General features: G+C 40.9%; 1 protein-coding gene across 1 annotated transcript in view; it reads left to right on the top strand.

Moving 5' to 3' along the window:
• The window catches only part of LOC134581097 (guanylate cyclase soluble subunit beta-2-like), a 58383-nt gene that overhangs the window by 16230 nt on the left and 23328 nt on the right, over positions 1–18825 (top strand). Inside the window, exons 6-12 of the mRNA XM_063438897.1 lie at positions 1223–1396; positions 2953–3042; positions 4547–4650; positions 6273–6489; positions 7601–7921; positions 17272–17420; positions 17941–18087. Of these exons, the coding sequence (XP_063294967.1) occupies positions 1223–1396; positions 2953–3042; positions 4547–4650; positions 6273–6489; positions 7601–7921; positions 17272–17420; positions 17941–18087 (1202 nt within the window). The remainder of the gene's footprint in view (positions 1–1222; positions 1397–2952; positions 3043–4546; positions 4651–6272; positions 6490–7600; positions 7922–17271; positions 17421–17940; positions 18088–18825) is intronic.

Here is an 18825-nt window from a genome sequence, read left to right as displayed (position 1 = left end):
CAGCAGATCTTGTCTTCCCAGACATACACAGAATTGCAGAGCTTGGCTTGTCCATTCACATACAGTTCAGAAAACATCCGCTTGAAGTCTAAATGATGCATGAATGAAGCCAAAAGATGCAGGTGTAATTACTAGCTAATAAATGTGCAAGGATTGATGGCTGTCATGGTAACAGTCTGCATCGGTTGCCAAAAGTCTTATTTAAAGTACCGGTGTCTGGTTGCCCTGTTATTGGATATCTCCCATACTCTCAGTATTCTTGTTAATTATTCTAGTCCCTGATCACGGCGTGTTGATTGTTTAGTGCCAGCTACCTTAATTTGATGCTGTTCATGATGTCAAAGTTAAGTTTCTAACTTTGTAAATAATGACGAAGAAAAAAAGTCTTATATTTTTATACACAAAGTGAAAATTCACTCCGGGTTTGAAGTATCTATCTATTTGAATTAATTACATAGAAAATGCATTACATTATGAAAACACATATTACAGATTAAAATAAAATAACATTCACCTCAAAAGATCTTGTATTTGTCCAGACCAGGAAGTCGCTCAGCAAACCAGAGGTCTCTCACTTTATTTTATTATATTTGTCATGTTTCCAATTTGAATTTATACTAAAGCACTTGCCAGTAATTGCATTCATTACACAGGATTGGATGCCTAAGCTGATAGCAGGTACCGTGGCTGCCATCAGCTTTACTGAGAGTTTTTTTTTATTGGGCGTTAGTTGTTATGGTACTTAGAATGTCCCTCTAAAAGTTTATGCTGAAATTGACTGTTGTTTTTGAATGTATTATGTAAATACACATATGGAAAAAAAACCCATAAAACAAATTAAGGTAAAAAGATAATTACCTTCAATGTTTTCACTGTTTCTTATAATACACTGCAAGCAGAGAAAACAGGACGACTCCTCCTAAACTAGGAAAAGGCTCCACCAATCAAACACCTCCCATTCTGGTATATTTTGTTTTTAATCTTCTTCCATAAAACTCTGTGCTGAAGGTGTTTTGGATGTGTTTTTTTCCTTCAGAAGTAGTTCTATCCATCTCATAGGATGAAGGAAACTGCTAAATAATTGTAGAGCAGCCATGGAAGGCACTATAACCTTGAAAACTTTGCAAAGTTGTTCTGATGTTTAGAGTGACCCTCTATGTTATTTACTACATTATTGATGTCGAGAGACACTGTTTAATGTTCCAATATGTCATTGCCTTAGGGATTATAGAAGCAGTGGCAAGAGACTTTTTTGATAGTGATGTCACCATGAGGATAATTTATCAAAGTGAAGAAAAGGAACGCACTGGAAAGAAGCAGCATGTGATATTTGAAATTCTTCAGATGGTGGACTCTCGTAAGAAGCCATCAAAGACAAAGCTACAAGAGCAGAACAGTGAATGTTCCTCAGCAAAACAGGTAACAAAATAAGTTTAGAAGAGAAATTTGGCTTGGGATCTTCTGTTCCTTTTGTGTTCTTGTTCAATTTGTTTTTTTTTTGTTCACGTTTAAGAGATGCCAGAAGTCCCCCAAGTGCAGATTCATGTATTTTCCCTCCGAATATGATGGTAGAAATGCTGAGCATGTATTTAAAGACAATAGAATGTTGTTTCCTTCTTTTAAAGGGAACCTATAGTTCAGCAAATAACAATCATGTTTTCGGGGTTATAGGTTCTGTACCATCATTGAAACCCCCTTTTGATGAAAAAAATAACTAAAGATAACTCGCCTTTTTTCCAGTGCTGAGAATTCTCCCCTGCAGAATGTCTACTGACATCTTGTGCGATCTTGACCAATTTAATGCTTCTCATAGAGAAGATCTGAATTGGAGATGTGCATGCACAGCACCTGGATGACTTTAGTAAGCCTTTTAGGTTTCAACCTTCCACTTGGAAATGGAGCACAAGCATTGGGTGCAGCATAGGTATAGAGTTATTTTGTCAAAGAGTAATTAATCTATCATAATATATAAAACAGCATATGTTTGCATGCATTGCTCAGATGCTTGAAGTTGGTATTACTTTGTATCACTTTTCTTTCCAACAACATATATACACATTCTTAGTCTCATTTTGTATTACAAAAGAAATAAGATTTAACAGTTAAAATCCTCCTACCTTTACCCATTGCTCTTGTACTGGTGTTCTACATGCAGAATAACTAATTTCCATGCCATCACTTAGATATGTTCTTCTAAATCTCTACTGAAAGACTCTAAATAGCAGTCAGCGTTACCATTCCCCCTACTTCAACACTCTACAGCAACCAGTTTGTTGGTCAAACTTCATGGCTAGATTTTAGCAGATACAAAGGGGAGGGAGAAATGGTGCTAAACACATAGAGTACACAAAAGAGATTGCTTGCCTACTGTTACAGTAGACTTCGATGCCAATATACTACAGATGCTCGGAGCAACTCTACTTAGTGTGTGAGGCCATTAAGTTAACATGCAGAACTTTATTTTAACATTCTTGTAATATTCTTAGCAAACTTTATTCTCAACATTCTTACAGATATCTGACTAACGCACATAAGCTTACTATTTGCATTTATTTATTTTCACACCTACTCGATGTGATGGTATTTCTGATCTATTCTAATATTCAAACCCTGCCCAAAATATTGCAGAATAACATAACAAATATTGCAGAATAACAATAAAATATAATCTATAAACTGTTTATCACCAACATGACTGTAAATGCTGAACAAATAAAAGAAGAAATACTATTGTATAATAATACTGTGCACATGTATGTAATTATATTTTTAAGTCTCCTTAAACAGCAACCTTTTTACTAATAAAACATAACTAAGAGTTTATACATTATTCTGTTTAAGCCAGATTTATTTAGTTTTTTGTAAATTAGAGATAATTTTTTTCAAAATTTCTTACGATTTAATGCACGTTAAAGTCTGGTGTCATATACCTACAGGAACTGTGTACTGAAGACTCTAAGGAAAAAACACCTGCAAAAAGTACATTTCCATTTAAGAAATCCTATTGGGCTATCATTAGAAATGTTGTGATATTTGGAAGAGGTGAGGTCTGTACATTTAGTAATTTTAAATATAGTAATATGTCTAGATCTGGTAAAGCTAATAATAAGTAGATTGTTAAATTTGATGCCACTTGTAGAAGAATACCACGGTGATTGCTCCAAACATAGCAATCTGCCCCAAAATTGCTTCAGTTTAGCCTTGAAAAATAAGATCTTTTGGCAATTGGACTGGAAACTGTGTGTTTAAATGAATACTAGACTATTAATGTTATTCACCAAAGTGTGAGTTGTTGGATATTTTAAAGTGAATTAAATGTGAATGTAAATGTAGTGAGAAGTGGGAGATTGAGGGCTTTGTAGGTTAGTGTTAGCAGTTTGGATTGGATTCTAAAACTAGACAGGACAGAATTGTAGTATGAGGTAGATTGAGAGGAACATGAGAGAGTTGAAAAAGGAGAAAGTGGAACCTGCAGAGACGAAGAGAAGAAACTCAGATCAAAGGAGCTTAGATTTCTAATAGCCTGAGATGAGCTACATTTAAGGTGTTAAGTTATGGGTACATAGGCAGAGCTGGTTAGAAGATGGTGTAGGGAATATTTTGGGACAAAATATAAAAAATAGTATTTAGTGAAAATTATTATGTCTGACAATGGAGGTCAGATATGGGTAAGCGGGTGGGGGGAGTGGTTAGAGTAGTTAGAGACAGAGCAATGACTGGAAAAGACAATGCCACTGTATTGTGTAGGGGAGTTAGTCAACTGAGTAAGGCCAAAGGAGGAGGTGATAGATAGAAATCTAGAGGTTACTGCGTTATTAGGTTGGGTAATAGGGATGTGGAAGTTGCCTAAGATGAGGGAAGCTATGTCAGAGGAGCAAAGGTAAGGAAGCCGAGCAGAAAAATTATGTGAGAATAGTAGAGGAGAGCCAGGGGGTGGTAGGTAACAGAAAAATGGGCCAAGGGAGGTTTGAAGAAATGGATAAAGTGGACTTTATAAGAGGAAAAGGACAAAGGAGCAAATGTTGGAAGGAGCAATGAGAGGAAAGCAGAAACTCCGCACCAAAACCCTTAGCCTGTGAGAGTGAGATAATTGCAATCCATCATAGGATAGTCAAGGGATAAAGACAAGTTTCAGTCAGTGCAAGAGGTTTAAGGAGCGGGAGGTGAAGAGACCATGGATGGCAGTAGATTTTATAGTCTTATAGACTGAATAGGCATTCCAAAATAATGGGATGTAGTTGAGTGACAGCTTATCAGTTATCCTGATGTAAGAGATTGTGATGTTACTTGCTTGTGTGTAAGACACTCAGGCTATACAACAGAAAAGATTAGAGAGTCACATAAGTTCAATTTAGGAAGGAGGCATGCACTCGGAATTAATGGTCCATAGAGTTGAAAAAGGACAAATATAGGCCTAAAAAAATACTGGAGACATAACAAAACCACAGGTCACCTAGAACTGTACAGAACCTAAGGTGACAAGAAGGCATTGCGATTATCTCTTGGAATCCTTCTATATGTCATTGCTAAAATTGTATACTTTCAGGAAGTCTTCTGACCACCTTCCAGCCAGTTTATCCAGACAGATTGTGGATAGATGTGAAGGCTTTCTGCAATGAGTTCCCATTCCATATTGTGTTTGATAGAGAGGTAAGAAAAGGACAATGTATTATAAGTGATGGTGTTTTTATTAGTGATGGTGTTGGTTTTCTACACCTGGCTAAATGTTGGCCAAGTAATAGTAGACAGTAGGCAACTAACTGCTATCGTATGTGTTCCGTAAACCAGATTTACAAAAAATCAAGTCATAATTTCATAGTTACATAGTGATCAGGGTTGGAAAATGAATAATCAAGTTCAACCTTTTAAAACATACCTTTATACTGTTGGTCCAAAATAAAGCAAAACCCCCCACTTGTAGTAGTTTCCAATTATGTCACAAAAAGCAAACAAAAGCCCCTGACTCCATAATGGCAATGAGATTTCTCCTTGGATCAACAACCTATTCACATACATATTAATTATATCCTTGAATTGATTATCTCAGCCATGGAGGTGGAGTCAACCGCAGCGAGACAGGCACATCGTGGGAGAAAAGGTGTATAAAATCATATTTTTACTGCAAAGAGAGGGGGCCTGTCACCTAAAAAGCCACTTCAGGACTATAGTGTCAGAAAATTGTTTGTATTCCTGAAACTATAGTGTTCCTTTAATTTTGTAGCTCGCCTCTTCACTAGCTCTAGTTTTGCAATATACATCTTTAAAACTGGTGTTCAAAATGTCATCACTTATTCAAGGCAGAGTGTTACCATTGATTTATAAAGAGGAAAAATGATTTTCTAATCATGTGAATCAAAACTCCTTTTTATACATGGCAACAACTTACTAGGCTACGCCTTTACAATGGCAGGCTGGCGTTGCATACCGTTGGCTAGTTTGTGATCTATAATTGTTCCCCAGTCCTTTTCGTTTGATGCTATCCCCAACTCTACCCCATTTAATGTACAAGTGTCTTGTGTAGTCCTTATTCCAAAATGCATGACTTCACATGTATCTGTATTGCATCTCATCTACCACTTGACTGCCCAGGCCTCCAATTGATCAAAATTGCTCAGTGGAGAAGTTATTTCAAGTTCAGACTGCATTTGTTTACCTGCCTTTGTATTATCTGCAAACACAGACAAATGACTTTCAATGCCTACTTTGAGATCATTTAGAAATAGATTAAAGAGAAGTGGACCCAGGATAGAACCCTGAGGCACTCCACTTGCCACTTTTGTCCAATGTGAAAGGTTTCCCTTACAACTACTCTCTGCACTCTATCTTTAAGCCAGTGTTTTATCCAAGAACAAATAATATTTTTTTTGACAATGTGCAAGTGTGACAAAGGATTTGCAAATCAACAGCCATAGATATCTATTTACCATATAATTATTATATTTCTAAATATTTCAAATTTTTGCGTTGTCATGATCCTCCTTGATTAACGCACCCATCTCAGATTCCAATGGACCAACACTTTCACGCTTAACCTTTTTGGCATTAATGTAGTTTAAAAAAAACAACATTTTAATATAAACTAAGTTAATTTAGTCAAATGCTTTCTAATTCTACTGAAAATTTAAAAGTATAAAGAGTACCATAATAAATTAGTAACTGAGACTGAAAACTCAAATTCATCATGATTTTCCTTTCACATGTTGCGAAAATAAGAATGTGTTTTACCCTTTTTATTAATCTACCAACCAAATTTCATGCATTTTTTTTCAAAGCTTAAAGTGAAACAGGCCGGGTTGAATATACAAAAATTTGTTCCTGGAATACAAATAATGGGGATCAGATTGGATGAATATTTTACAATCGTGCACCCTCAGGTTACTTTCACTATTTCAAACCTTCAAACATTCATCAACAGTCAGTTTGTCCTGAAAACAAAAAGAGAAATGATGCCGGAATCATGGAAGTATTACCCGGTGCTGAAGCTAAGAGGTACAGATAGGATTTAACTCTTTGGATTCGTATCAGGCGCTTAATGGGTTACTCCAACAAAAATCAGTATTTAAAGTCCCAGAAGCTCTAAAGAGAACATTGTCATCTTGGTTTTTTGTTAACATATAGTGCTGGAACCTTCTCAGCTCCATTAGGTAATCCAGATGAAACATTTTAGCTACAGCGACAATGAGCCAGAAAATAGGGCCAAGACAACCCCCCCTCCCCCCCTCCCATATGCACAAAATAGGGCAATTGCTTTATCACATTTAAGCCTTGAATTAGTATTTTTGGATAAGCTTTACAAACTATTTAATATTTTTGGATAGACTTGATGATGATTTAAAAAAATATATATTAATAAAAAAAGTAATAAAAAAAAGGATTTTATATTTTGATATATTGTTGATTTTTTGATGAATGTGATATATTTAGTGATATTTGAATATTTTGAAAAAATATATTTTGAAAACTGTATCCAAAAATATGAAATCATATGAAAAGATTATATAAAAATATTAAATGAATGCATTAGATAGAAACAAGGGATTAGGGATCTCACAGTAAACATGTAAGAGCTCCTGCAAATATAAAAATCCATCTATCATCATTGAGTAGAAAAGCATGATTTTTTCCCTTCTCAGTAGTTTAGCATTGCTTTTCAGTGGTTTAATCAGAAATAGAAACAAAAATATATTTACTATATACCTTGACGATGTATTTCATATTGGGTATTCGTTTTACTCAAGCAGTGTATTTAGAGAACACGATTAAGATCCCATCTACACATAACGGATAAGGCAACCTTGCTAGTTGTTTATTTAGAAATGTATCAAATTATTTTTTATAATTGGTTAATATAAATAATATATCAGACGAAGGATTCTCACATAATACTTGCTAAGTGAATCAGGTTAATGGTGAGCTGTTCAGTTATACAAATCACATACACAATAGACTGCCCTTTGAAATTGCTATTCTGAACAGTTTTTGCAAAATTTATGAATTTATTATCAGTGTGATAACAGCAGATGTAGCCAACCAGCTATTGCTATGTGTTAAATGAATATACATCTTACAAATGTGTCAAGCCACCTGTTTCTCATCTAAGGACATATGATTTGGATGGAGTCCATACAATGCGTAATGTACCTGTGTTCTCCAAAACTACGCAGTCTGCAGGAACTAGAGAAACAAAACATGCATATTTCTGACATCGCAAAGCATGATGTAACGAGAGACCTGATCCTGCTCAACCATCAGAGACTGGCGGAGATAGAACTGAGCAACCAGCTGGAAAGGAAGAAGGAAGAGCTAAGGATATTGTCCAGGAATTTGGAAATTGAGAAGAAGAAAACAGAAACCCTGCTGTATGCCATGCTACCCCAACATGTGGCCAACCATCTCAAAGAAGGAAAGAAGGTCCAAGCAGGTACCCTTCTTACTTTTTAAAAGTTTGTTACCAAAATAACATCTGCTCTTCTTTCACAATAAGTTTATGTAGGAAATTGTTTGAACTTTCAAATAGTTTGTTATAATTTTTTTTTTTATTATTGAAATTTTTAATTAAAAATTGAATATTTTCATATTCCAATAATATAAACAGTAATGACAAGAATGCATATATGGGTACAGTAGTAACATGCATACAGATAGTAGATACAAAGAAGTATGGCTGTACATTACATATTGTTTTGCTTACCTCAATGGTAACTTGTATGTCAACTTGCAGTGCACCAGTTTTAAGCATAGTTTAATAAATTAAAGGACCACTATAGGCACCCAGACCACTTCAGCTTAATCTAGGATTAACCCTTTCTGCTGTAAACATAGCAGTTTCAGAGAAACCGCTATGTTTACCTTTGGGTTAATGCAGCCTCTAGTGGCTGTCTCATTGACAGCCGCTAGAGGCGCTTCCACGCTTCTCACTGTGATTTTCACAGTGAAAAGACACCAGCGTCCATAGGAAAGCATTGAAAATGCTTTCCTATGGACTGGCTGAATGCGCGCACGGCTCTTGCTGCGCATTCAGCCGATGATGGCGAAAAGGAGGAGGAGAGTTCCCCGCGCTCAGGGAACTCCTTCCACCCCCTAGAGCCCGGCAGGAGGGGGGCCCTGAGGGTGGGGGGACCTAGAGACCCTATAGTGCCAGGAAAACAAGTATGTTTTCCTGGCACTATAGTGGTCCTTTAAACATAAAAGGGAAGGTGGAGAAGAGGGACTATGGAAAGGGGTTTGTCAGGTTTATTCCCTTAGGGGGTGATACCGGAGAAACTGACGGAAGCCAAGCACAGAGAGATGGACACAGGTTTCTTCAGGAAGGAAGAGATTCTTTATTCGATTCACTGACCGGGACTCAGAGGGACTAATGTCACCAAAAAACAGCAAAGTCTGAGTCCTGATCATACAGTGTTGGTCCCTTATATAGGCATGTAGCTCCTCCCATAATCAGTTCAACCTACACATACTCTTATCCAATCAACCGAATAGAGACTAAATTCCTGTTTGACCACATGGCTTGCCCAGCACAATGGAGGAGGGGAAATACTCGTATATCCTGTATTCCTACACATGCTCCTTACACTACTGATTGTATCGTTGCCACGTGCAACCAACCGACCGATACATCAACATATGCAAGTGCACATACCACGTGGCAATCTTGTCCTAGTGAATTTATTTTTACTGAGATTCCACCACAGGGGAGCATCAACTGTGTAGAGCCTCGTTCAGGTTTGGGCATTATGCTGAAGCGTAGTTAGACATAAGGTTACGATTTGCCTGTATATGTTATATTGAATATATAAGAGGTATGTTACAGATAATGTACCATTCCATTTAGTTGTTGGGTATGGGCACAGTTGTCAGACTGGTCGAGAAATACCGATAAGTTGGGGTGTAAACTCTATTTCTTAATGCCCTTATGGGGTTGTGTTTTTATTTAAGTAGGAATTCAATTTCAACCAGGCCTCACTCTATAATAGTTTAGGATTTGTTGTCTGTCATATTTTTATATGAATTCTGCTTTGCTCAAGAGAGCTTTCCAGCAGAATATGGAATTCATATACTCTTAGTGTGACTCAATTAACTAACTATGGCCAGGAACTTAAAGAATATCTCCTTGATTAATTGATTTATTTCCCAAAGTACTTGAATCCTACACACTGTAGTGTCTGGTTTCATATTCATCAGGATGTAGAATTCAGATGCATATTCTGGTAGCCGTACTCTTTTTTGTTTTTTGTTTTTGTTTAATATCTTTTTATTGTTTTCATCGGAGGTCAGAATGAAAAGGGGTACAGAATAAAAATAGGGATATTCACAAGTATAACATAGTGAGGGTCGGTAACATTCCATGCAACAGTTAAACCTTACATTTCTTTTCGTATTACCGTGTTGTGTTACCAATGCTGCACTTGTGGTGCAAGGTCCTGGATAGGAGCGGTAGGGCAGGGGGGTACAAAGAGAGGTGGGACGGGGTGGGGGGGTGTCCTGCTGCATACTAAATCATGTAAAAATTGATCTCCTTCAGCGGAGACATTAAGATAACTCTCGTGGCTATGTACGGTCGTCTTATGTTCCCTATGTATGACCGACTCAGGGTGACCAAGGGTGGTATTTCCTATGTGGGGGTTTTCCAGAAATCTAGCCATGGGTCCCAGGTTTTGAGGTATCTATCCCTCTTCCCCAGAGTCGACCAGTGGATCTCCTCCAGTTCCCTCGACCTTTCCACCCTCTGTACCCATTGACCCCTAGATGGTACACTGGTTTGTCTCCAGTACATTGGAATTAGGGCATTGACATCCCCTATGAGTGTATTCAGGAGTTGCTGTTTGGAAGTTTCTTTGAATGATCGGGGCCATCCCAGTAGCACCTAGGAGGGGGAAGGCCGCGATTTCATAAGCATTATATTTTTTATGTCTGTCTATATTTGCGTCCAGTATGGCGCTATGTTCCTACATCCCCACCAAATGTGCTCCGTGTCCCCCCGTGCTTCCCCGCATCTCCAACGTGAGTCACTGACTGTAGGCCAGTAGGTGTGAAGCTGTTCTGGTGTTCTATACCATCTAGTGGCTCTCTTGTAGAAGGTCTCTTTGCGAGCTATGCTTATCAGGGTTTTTATCCCTGAGGTCATAATGTGTGACCAATCCTCATTGGTCATGTGGATGTGGAGTCCTCTCATCCATTTGCGTTGGAATGGGGGTCTAGGTTGTTTTCCCGTGTCTGCCTGTAGAATGGCATAAATGGTAGACAATGGTCGTTTGTTTGTGTTTCCCTGTGAGCATAGTTGTTCGAATGGAGTCTTGTCTCTCTTGCGCCAAATCGGAAAGACTGAATGGGTCAAGAAGTTGGTCAGTTGTGCCTTGCCCATAATGTCTAGGAGTGTCTCCTGTCTATTGAGTTTGGGGAAGGCTTGTAATTTGGGTGGAATGTCCTCTGTTGCAATTCCCGCAATGGCAGGGCTGGGGATCCCAAATATGCGGGCTAGTATGGTGCTACCTTGACCATGTTGGAAGTCTGGGTTATCCGCTATTGGGAAGCACGGAAACAGACCTGGGGACAAGCCCCAGTCCTCTTTGTGCCTTCTCCAGATTTGAAGTATGTTGTGTCTGAATGGGTGATGTGTGGGGGATAGCTTGTTAATTTGGCATGTCTGCCAGGGTAGGGTGCGGAGGGGCACTGTTGCGAAGTTCTGTTCTAGGCCATACCATGACTTTGTCTAAACCAAACCTGTCCATTCCTTAATGCGTGTAAGTAGAACTGCTACATAATACTTGTATAGGTGGGGTAGACCCAACCCTCCCATCCCAGGTGTGGACGTTAAGGTGGAATAGGGTAGTTGTACTCTTAACCAGAATAAAAAAAATAAACAAACATTATATACTAGTTATAATCCTTGTATAAATACATATTTTACAGAACTGTTTCAAAAGCAAGTCTTTGAAAATACTTTATAGCAAGGTAGCATGCTGTATAGTGAGAACAATAGCTATAGTTTCCAGAATGCTTTTGTCCCCCATGGAACCCTTAGACATAGTGTATCAACATCATATATCCCCCCTCTTTCCTCCCCCCGGCCGGAAAAAAACAAACTGCAACGTTTTGTTGCTGGTGTGTGTCCAGGTGTGTATCTGTGCTTGTATGTGCCAGTGTGTGTATCTGTGTGTGTGTATCTGACACACAGATACACACACACACACACACAGATGCACACACTGGCACATACAAGCACACAGATACACACACCTTGACACAGTGTGTATCTGTGTGTGTATGTATGCATGTATCTGTGTGTCAAGGTGTGTGTATCTGTGTTTGTATGTGTCTATGTATCAAGATGTGTGTATCTGTATTTGTAAGTGCCGGTGTGTATGAACCTGACACACACACTGGCAGATAGTGGCACACAAATACACACACTGACACAGATACACACACCATGACACACAGTGTGTATCTGTGTGTGTGTGTGTGTGTATGTATCTATGTGTAAAGGTGTGTGTATCTATGTTTCAAAGTGTGTGTATCTGTGTTTGTATGTGCTGGTGTGTGTGAAGGTGTGTAAATCTTTGTGTGTATGCGCCAGTGTGTGTATCTCCGTGTCAGTATATGTATCTGACACACAGACACGTACACACACACTGGCACACAGATACACACTGACACACACCTTGTCACACAGATACACACACTCAGATACATACTGGCACACACATCTTGACTCACAAATACCCACACACTCAGATACATACAGTGACATATACACACACTTGCACCCACTGATACACACTGGCACATACACACACTGACACCCACACACATACGCACATACAAACACACTGATACACACCGGCACATACACACACACACTTAGATACACACTGGCACATCCACACACACTTAGATACACACAGTGACACTTAAACAAACCTTGACAAACAGATACACACACTGACACACTCAGACACACATACTCGTTGACAGACACATACACTATCACTGACAAGCACACATACTCTTTTACAGACACACATACAAATACATAAACACTCTCACTGACAAGAACAGATACATTCTCACTGACAAACACATACACTCTCACACACTCACTGACAAGCACACATTCACTCTCACCGACAAACACACATATACTCCCTAACAGATACACATACATTTTTTTTTTAACATTTTACTCCACCCAGCCCCCCTACCTTTTGGAGTTCTGGCATGGAGTCCCTGGGGTTCAGTGGGGCTGCTGAGCGGCTGGCGTGCAGGCGGCGAGGGAGCAGTGATCTCCCTGCTCAGCTCCCTTGCACGCCTCTTAGTGACGTCATATTCCGGCTCCAGCATCACTGCTGTGCGCGCGAAGGAGCTGAGCAGGGAGATCACTGCTCACTGCTCCCTCGCCACCCACGACCATTTTATTTTTAAAACTTTTGGCGGAACCCCAATTAGTGTTCTGTGGAACCCCAGGGTTCCGTGGAACACCAATCAGGAAACGCTGCTTTAGATGAACCATATAATTTATTTTCCTTCCTTTTCCTTCGCTCTAGGTATCAAGTAGTGTTCTAGAACATTGGATGCCAACTGACTCCTCTACACACATCAGTGGTCCACAGTTTGTCACTATCCTCTTAGTAACAGAATTGTGAAATACCTACTTCCTGGTCTTCTTATTATTCCTTGAGAACTGGGTTGGGGATCACTTTTCTTGACCACTTTTCAGATCTTGAGAAATTCATATTTTAACCCACTGAGCCTTCAAATTACCAATATTTCTGAAAGACCTTTAGGGAATTCGAGTGAAACCAGGAGAAAAAGCAATATGTTCACACGTGGGCTTATGAAAACTGAACACATTTCTGTATTTAATCATCTGGTCTAGGATTACTGTTTTGCCCAGGATTTGGATTTAATCAAATTAAAGGGAAATATATATTAGGGGTGTTCAGAGTGGAAATCTTTAGCTTTATCACCAGGGATGTACAGTAGCTTCAAAATAGCTAAAGGGCAATTTAATTGACTGTGTTGTAAAGGTTAGTAAAGAGTGAACAAACAAAGCACAATGGTGCAGGGGTTCTAAAGAAAAAATTCAAAGGAAGGTAAAGCCATTATGTGAAGGTTAGGCACTATCATTCTTAGACACCATTAATTCAGGCTTCCCTAAACTCCGTCCCTCCAGATGTTGCTGAACTACAACTCCCATGATTCTAGGAATGAAATAGAAAGAGTTGTAGTTCGGCAACATCTGGAGGGTCGGAGTTTGTTGAAGCCTTTTAAATCAAAGGAAGAGCCAAATATGATAAGACAACCTCTTTAGGTAGAGAATCCCACATCTTTATCTGAATTGATTAAAAATAAAATATAGGGTAACGAAAATTATTCACAAACAAAATAAATAAGCTCAGGGTTAACTCTATGTACACAGTACTGATCACTGAGCACTGATCAGCCACAACATTAAAACCACTGACAGGTGAAGTGAATAACACTGATTATATTGCTGTCAAGGGGTGGGATATACTAGGCAGCCAGTGAACAGCCAGTTCTTGAATTTCATGCGTTCGAAGTAGGAAAAATTGGCAAGCAAAAAGACCTCCATGATTTTGACAAGGGCCAAATAGTGATGGCTAGATGACTGGGTCAGTGAATCTCTAAAAAGGCAAGTACTGTGGAGTGTTCCCAGGGCCGGTGCAAGGATTTTTGCCGCCCTAGGCAAATACAAATTGCCGTCCCCACATATGTTCTGCCCACCATGTGACGTCAGAATACCCCACCCATATGATCTGCCATATGGGCCAACGCCAGTGCTGCACACAGTGTCTCTTATCTGAAAAGGCAGTGTTTACATTAAAAAGCCCCCTTAGTGGTCTATCCCCTCTCTTCCCTGTCCCTCAGTGTTCCTCTCCCCTCCCTATCCCTCAGTGGTCTTCCCCCCTCTTAGTTATTCTCTCCAGTCCCCCCTTGGTGGTCCTCTTACTCTTCCCTCTCCCCCCTTAGTGGTCCTCTCACTCCCCCCTCTTCCCCCTTAGTGGTCCTCTCACTCCCCCCTCTTCCCACTTAGTGGTCCTCTCATTCCTCCCTCTCCCCTCCCCCCCCCTTAGTGGTCCTCCCTCTCCCCCTCTCTTAGTGGTCCTCCTCCCCACCTCTTAGTGGTCCTCCCTCTCTCCTCCTCTTATTGGTCCTCCTGCACCCCAAACCCCTTAGTGGTCCTCCCTCTCCCCCCTCTAGTGGTCCTCTCCTGTCTCCCCCCCTTAGTGGTTACTTTGACATGTACCATCTACCCAGAGATTGTTGCAGACAGGCCCGGACTGGCCATCGGGCATATCGGGCAAATGCCCGTGGGCCGCGATGGCCGTGGGGCCGAGGCTGGCAGGGGAGATCACAGGATCTCCCCTGCCAGCCCCAGCAGGGCCAGCGCTACCCGAGCGCCGGCCCTGCTCTGAGCCTCCATGGGCTGGTGGGGAGGTCAAAGATCTCCCTCACCGGCCCAGAGACACTGACAGGCGGCCGCCGGCTGTGGGGTGTGAGGGAAGCAGCAGAGAGGACCGGCGGAGCTCAATCCAGCAGCTCCGCCGGGTCCTCTCGCGAGGTCTGAGCGTTGCCGCGGTTACCGCGGCAACGCTCAGATCTCGCGAGAGTGAACTCTAGCCGGCAGGTTAGAGTTCACTCTCACCACTGGACCACCAGGGAAGGAAGCGGCTCCTCGGCTCCTCGGCTCCTTGGCTCCTCGCAGGCAGAACGGCTCCCCCCCTCCCATGCTAAAGGTAAGAAGGGAGGGGGGGATCTAACTTTTTTTTTTTTTTTTAATTATTAATAATATATTTAAATTAAAATATTTAAATAAAAACAATCACACCAACAGCCCCCTCACACACACACATCACCCCAGAACACACAGCCCCCCCCAGACACACACAGCCCCCCCCCTGACACACACAGCCCCCCCCCCCAGACACACACAGCCCCCCCCCAGACACACACAGCACCCAAACACACACAGCACCCCCAGACACACACAGCCCCCCCAGACACACACAGCCCCCCCAGACACACACAGCCCCCCCAGACACACACAGCCCCCCCAGACACACACAGCCCCCCCCAGACACACACAGCCCCCCAAACACATACAGCACCCCCAAACACATACAGCACCCCCAAACACATACAGCACCCCCAGACACACACAGCCCCCCAGACACACACAGCACCCAAACACACACAGCACCCCCAGACACACACAGCCCCCCCAGACACACACAGCCCCCCCAGACACACACAGCCCCCCCCAGACACACACAGCACCCCCCCAGACACACACAGCACCCAAACACACAGCACCCAAACACACACAGCACCCCCAAACACACACAGCACCCAAACACATACAGCACCCCCAGACACACACAGCCCCCCCAGACACACACAGCCCCCCCAGACACACACAGCCCCGCCAGACAGACACATCACAGACAGCACCCTCAGACAGACAGCACCCTCAGACAGACAGCACCCTCAGACAGACAGCACCCTCAGACAGACAGCACCCTCAGACAGACCGCACCCTCGCTCACACACATACACATATATAAAATAACCCTCAGTGAGTTAACAGACAAAGAAAATTAGAAACCTAGAATGTGACGGCAGATAAAAACACCCTCACACACAGCACCCCTCTTAAATACACACACACTGCGCCCCTCACACATACAATACGTCCAAATATATATATATATATATATATATACAAACACACACACTACAGCACCCCTCACACTGCACCACCACACACATTACGCTCCAGATACACGCTAGATCCCTTACCCTATATGCACTCTTAATCCTCTATATATATATACACACACACACACAATCTCCTATACACACTCTGGGTCCTTTACACACTAGATCTCCTACACACCCTCTCTACAACCCCTACACACACTACGTCACCTATACACACACACACACTACAGCTTGTATGCACACACTCGCTACATCCCCTATAACACTATGCCCCCTATACACACACTATCTACAGCCCCTAGCCACACATATTACACCACAAACACAAATGAAATTGACCTATTTACACAATACCACACCACACTCAACACACACACAATTTCACAAGCAGGCTCCAAACACATGCACCATACACTTTCCTGGCCCAATTGTCCTCTGGTATCCCACTTGTGGAGACACCAGAGACAATTTAAAAGCAAACACAGCGCACGCCTTTTTCTAATGCCAGAGCTCTTCATTAGTGATGACAAAACACACCCTCTCTGGCCCCGCCCCTTCTTAGGGGGCCGCTCTGATTGAAAAATGCCCGGGCCTAATTTTTTTCCCAGTCCGGCCCTGGTTGCAGACCACGTCCACCCGTTCATGACAATGTGTTCCCTGATGGCAGAGGACTCATTCAGCAAGATAATGCACCCTGCCACATTGCAAAAATCTGATTGAGCATCTATAGGATGTGCTGTAACAACAAATCCGATCCATGGAGGCCCTACCTCGCAACTTGCAGAACTTGCTGCTAATGATTTGGTGCCAGATACCACAGGACCCCTCAGAGGTTTTTTGGAGTCCATGCCTTGACGCATCAGAACTGCTTTGGCAGTGCAAGAGGGATCTACACAAAATTTAAACGACATGAGGCAGATGGCATTCATGTTGTAGCTGATCAGTATATATTTTAACAGTGTGTAATATATTGTCTTAAGTATAATACTTTTGAGAATAATATACTGTAAAATGATTTTCCCTTCACAGGAGAGTTTAAAACATGTACCATATTGTTCAGTGATGTAGTGACATTTACAAACATATGTGCAGCCTGCGAGCCTATTCAGATTGTGGATATGCTCAACGTAATGTATTCAAAGTTTGATCGCCTAACAAGTATCCATGATGTGTACAAAGTAAGTGATCGTATTAAGCATTTAATAAGTTACACAGACAATGATAATGTGTAAAATGCAAAAACAGTATCTCTATCCTGAATATATGAATAAAGAAATTATTTCCCATATAATTGTATACCTTAAAGACTGCCAAAATGCACAACACACCAAACAGAGGTCAGCCAAACTGTTATCTCTTTGCTGACCCAAGATCTCCTAATGTCCATATAACATCTACCCCAATCACATTGAGAGCTTCCACACCAAATACCAGGCACTGTACCTCCTGTACACACTCACTGCATCCCTTTCACACAAAAATGATCATTTTTTCCCTTCCATTGCTCTTCCCACATATGGTTGAACATCTGCTAGAAATCCACCTATGGAGCTAGATCATTAAAAATAATGTGATTTTTTTTTTCAATGGCCAGGTTATATAATCCAAAGTTTTAAATAACTGCTGTGTAAAAATGTGTTTATTTTTATGCACTTGTTAGTGTGTAATATTTAATAAAGTATTGGCAATATTTTCTAGGTTGAAACTATAGGAGATGCTTACATGGTTGTTGGAGGAGTCCCAGTTCCTACGGAAAGTCATGCAGAAAGAATTGCTAACTTTGCTCTGGGTATGAGAATAGCAGCCAGGGAAGTTATGAATCCTGTATCCGGAGAGCCTATCCAGGTAACAAATAATCTTGTTTTCTATTAAATTAACCAATATCTGCCAAGCATGTTTACCAAACATTGCAAAGCCACTGATCGTTGTGTAAGATTAAACTTCAAACATCTTCCAGCTAACAATAAAATGTGGAACATTACTACCACCTGCAGTTACATACTTGCCAACGTTTAGTGGTGTCTAGTGTGATGGAGAGGTTTGCATTTTTATTCATGAGACGACATGCATGACAATAACTAGGGTATTTCAGCTGGTTAAGCATCCTAGCAAACTCTAGCCATCACAGATCTAGTTATCTATGTCTCTCTTTATCTTTCCTGTTTGTTACTATTTTGGGTAGAAATTCAAACATCTCTATGACATCAGTGATGGATACCTGATCTACAGGTCACAACATTTATGATATTTTTTTATATTGTTTATTTTATATTTTTTATATTGTATATTATATTATATTGTATATTTTTTGTTTTCAGATGAGAAATCTTTTTATCATATATTTAATAGTGTAGAATAATTTTATGAGGTTTAATCCCATATGTGAAATTAAATTACCTGGATTTTCCAGGCAGAATGTGCATGAGCTATTGTTTCATTAATGACTCGATCACTTGATTCCAATATTGTTGAATGGGTAAGGCAGTGACTAAGTGACAGTCAACAGAGGGTTGTAGTCAATGGAGTATATTCAAAGCATGGTCTTGTCACCAGTGGGGTACCTCAGGGATCTGTACTTGGATC

Source organism: Pelobates fuscus, chromosome 1 (assembly GCF_036172605.1).
Source record: "Pelobates fuscus isolate aPelFus1 chromosome 1, aPelFus1.pri, whole genome shotgun sequence".
NCBI classification, from domain to species: domain Eukaryota; kingdom Metazoa; phylum Chordata; class Amphibia; order Anura; family Pelobatidae; genus Pelobates; species Pelobates fuscus.
The sequence above is the reverse complement of the archived record's forward strand: the minus strand, read 5'-3'. Positions and strand labels throughout refer to the sequence as shown.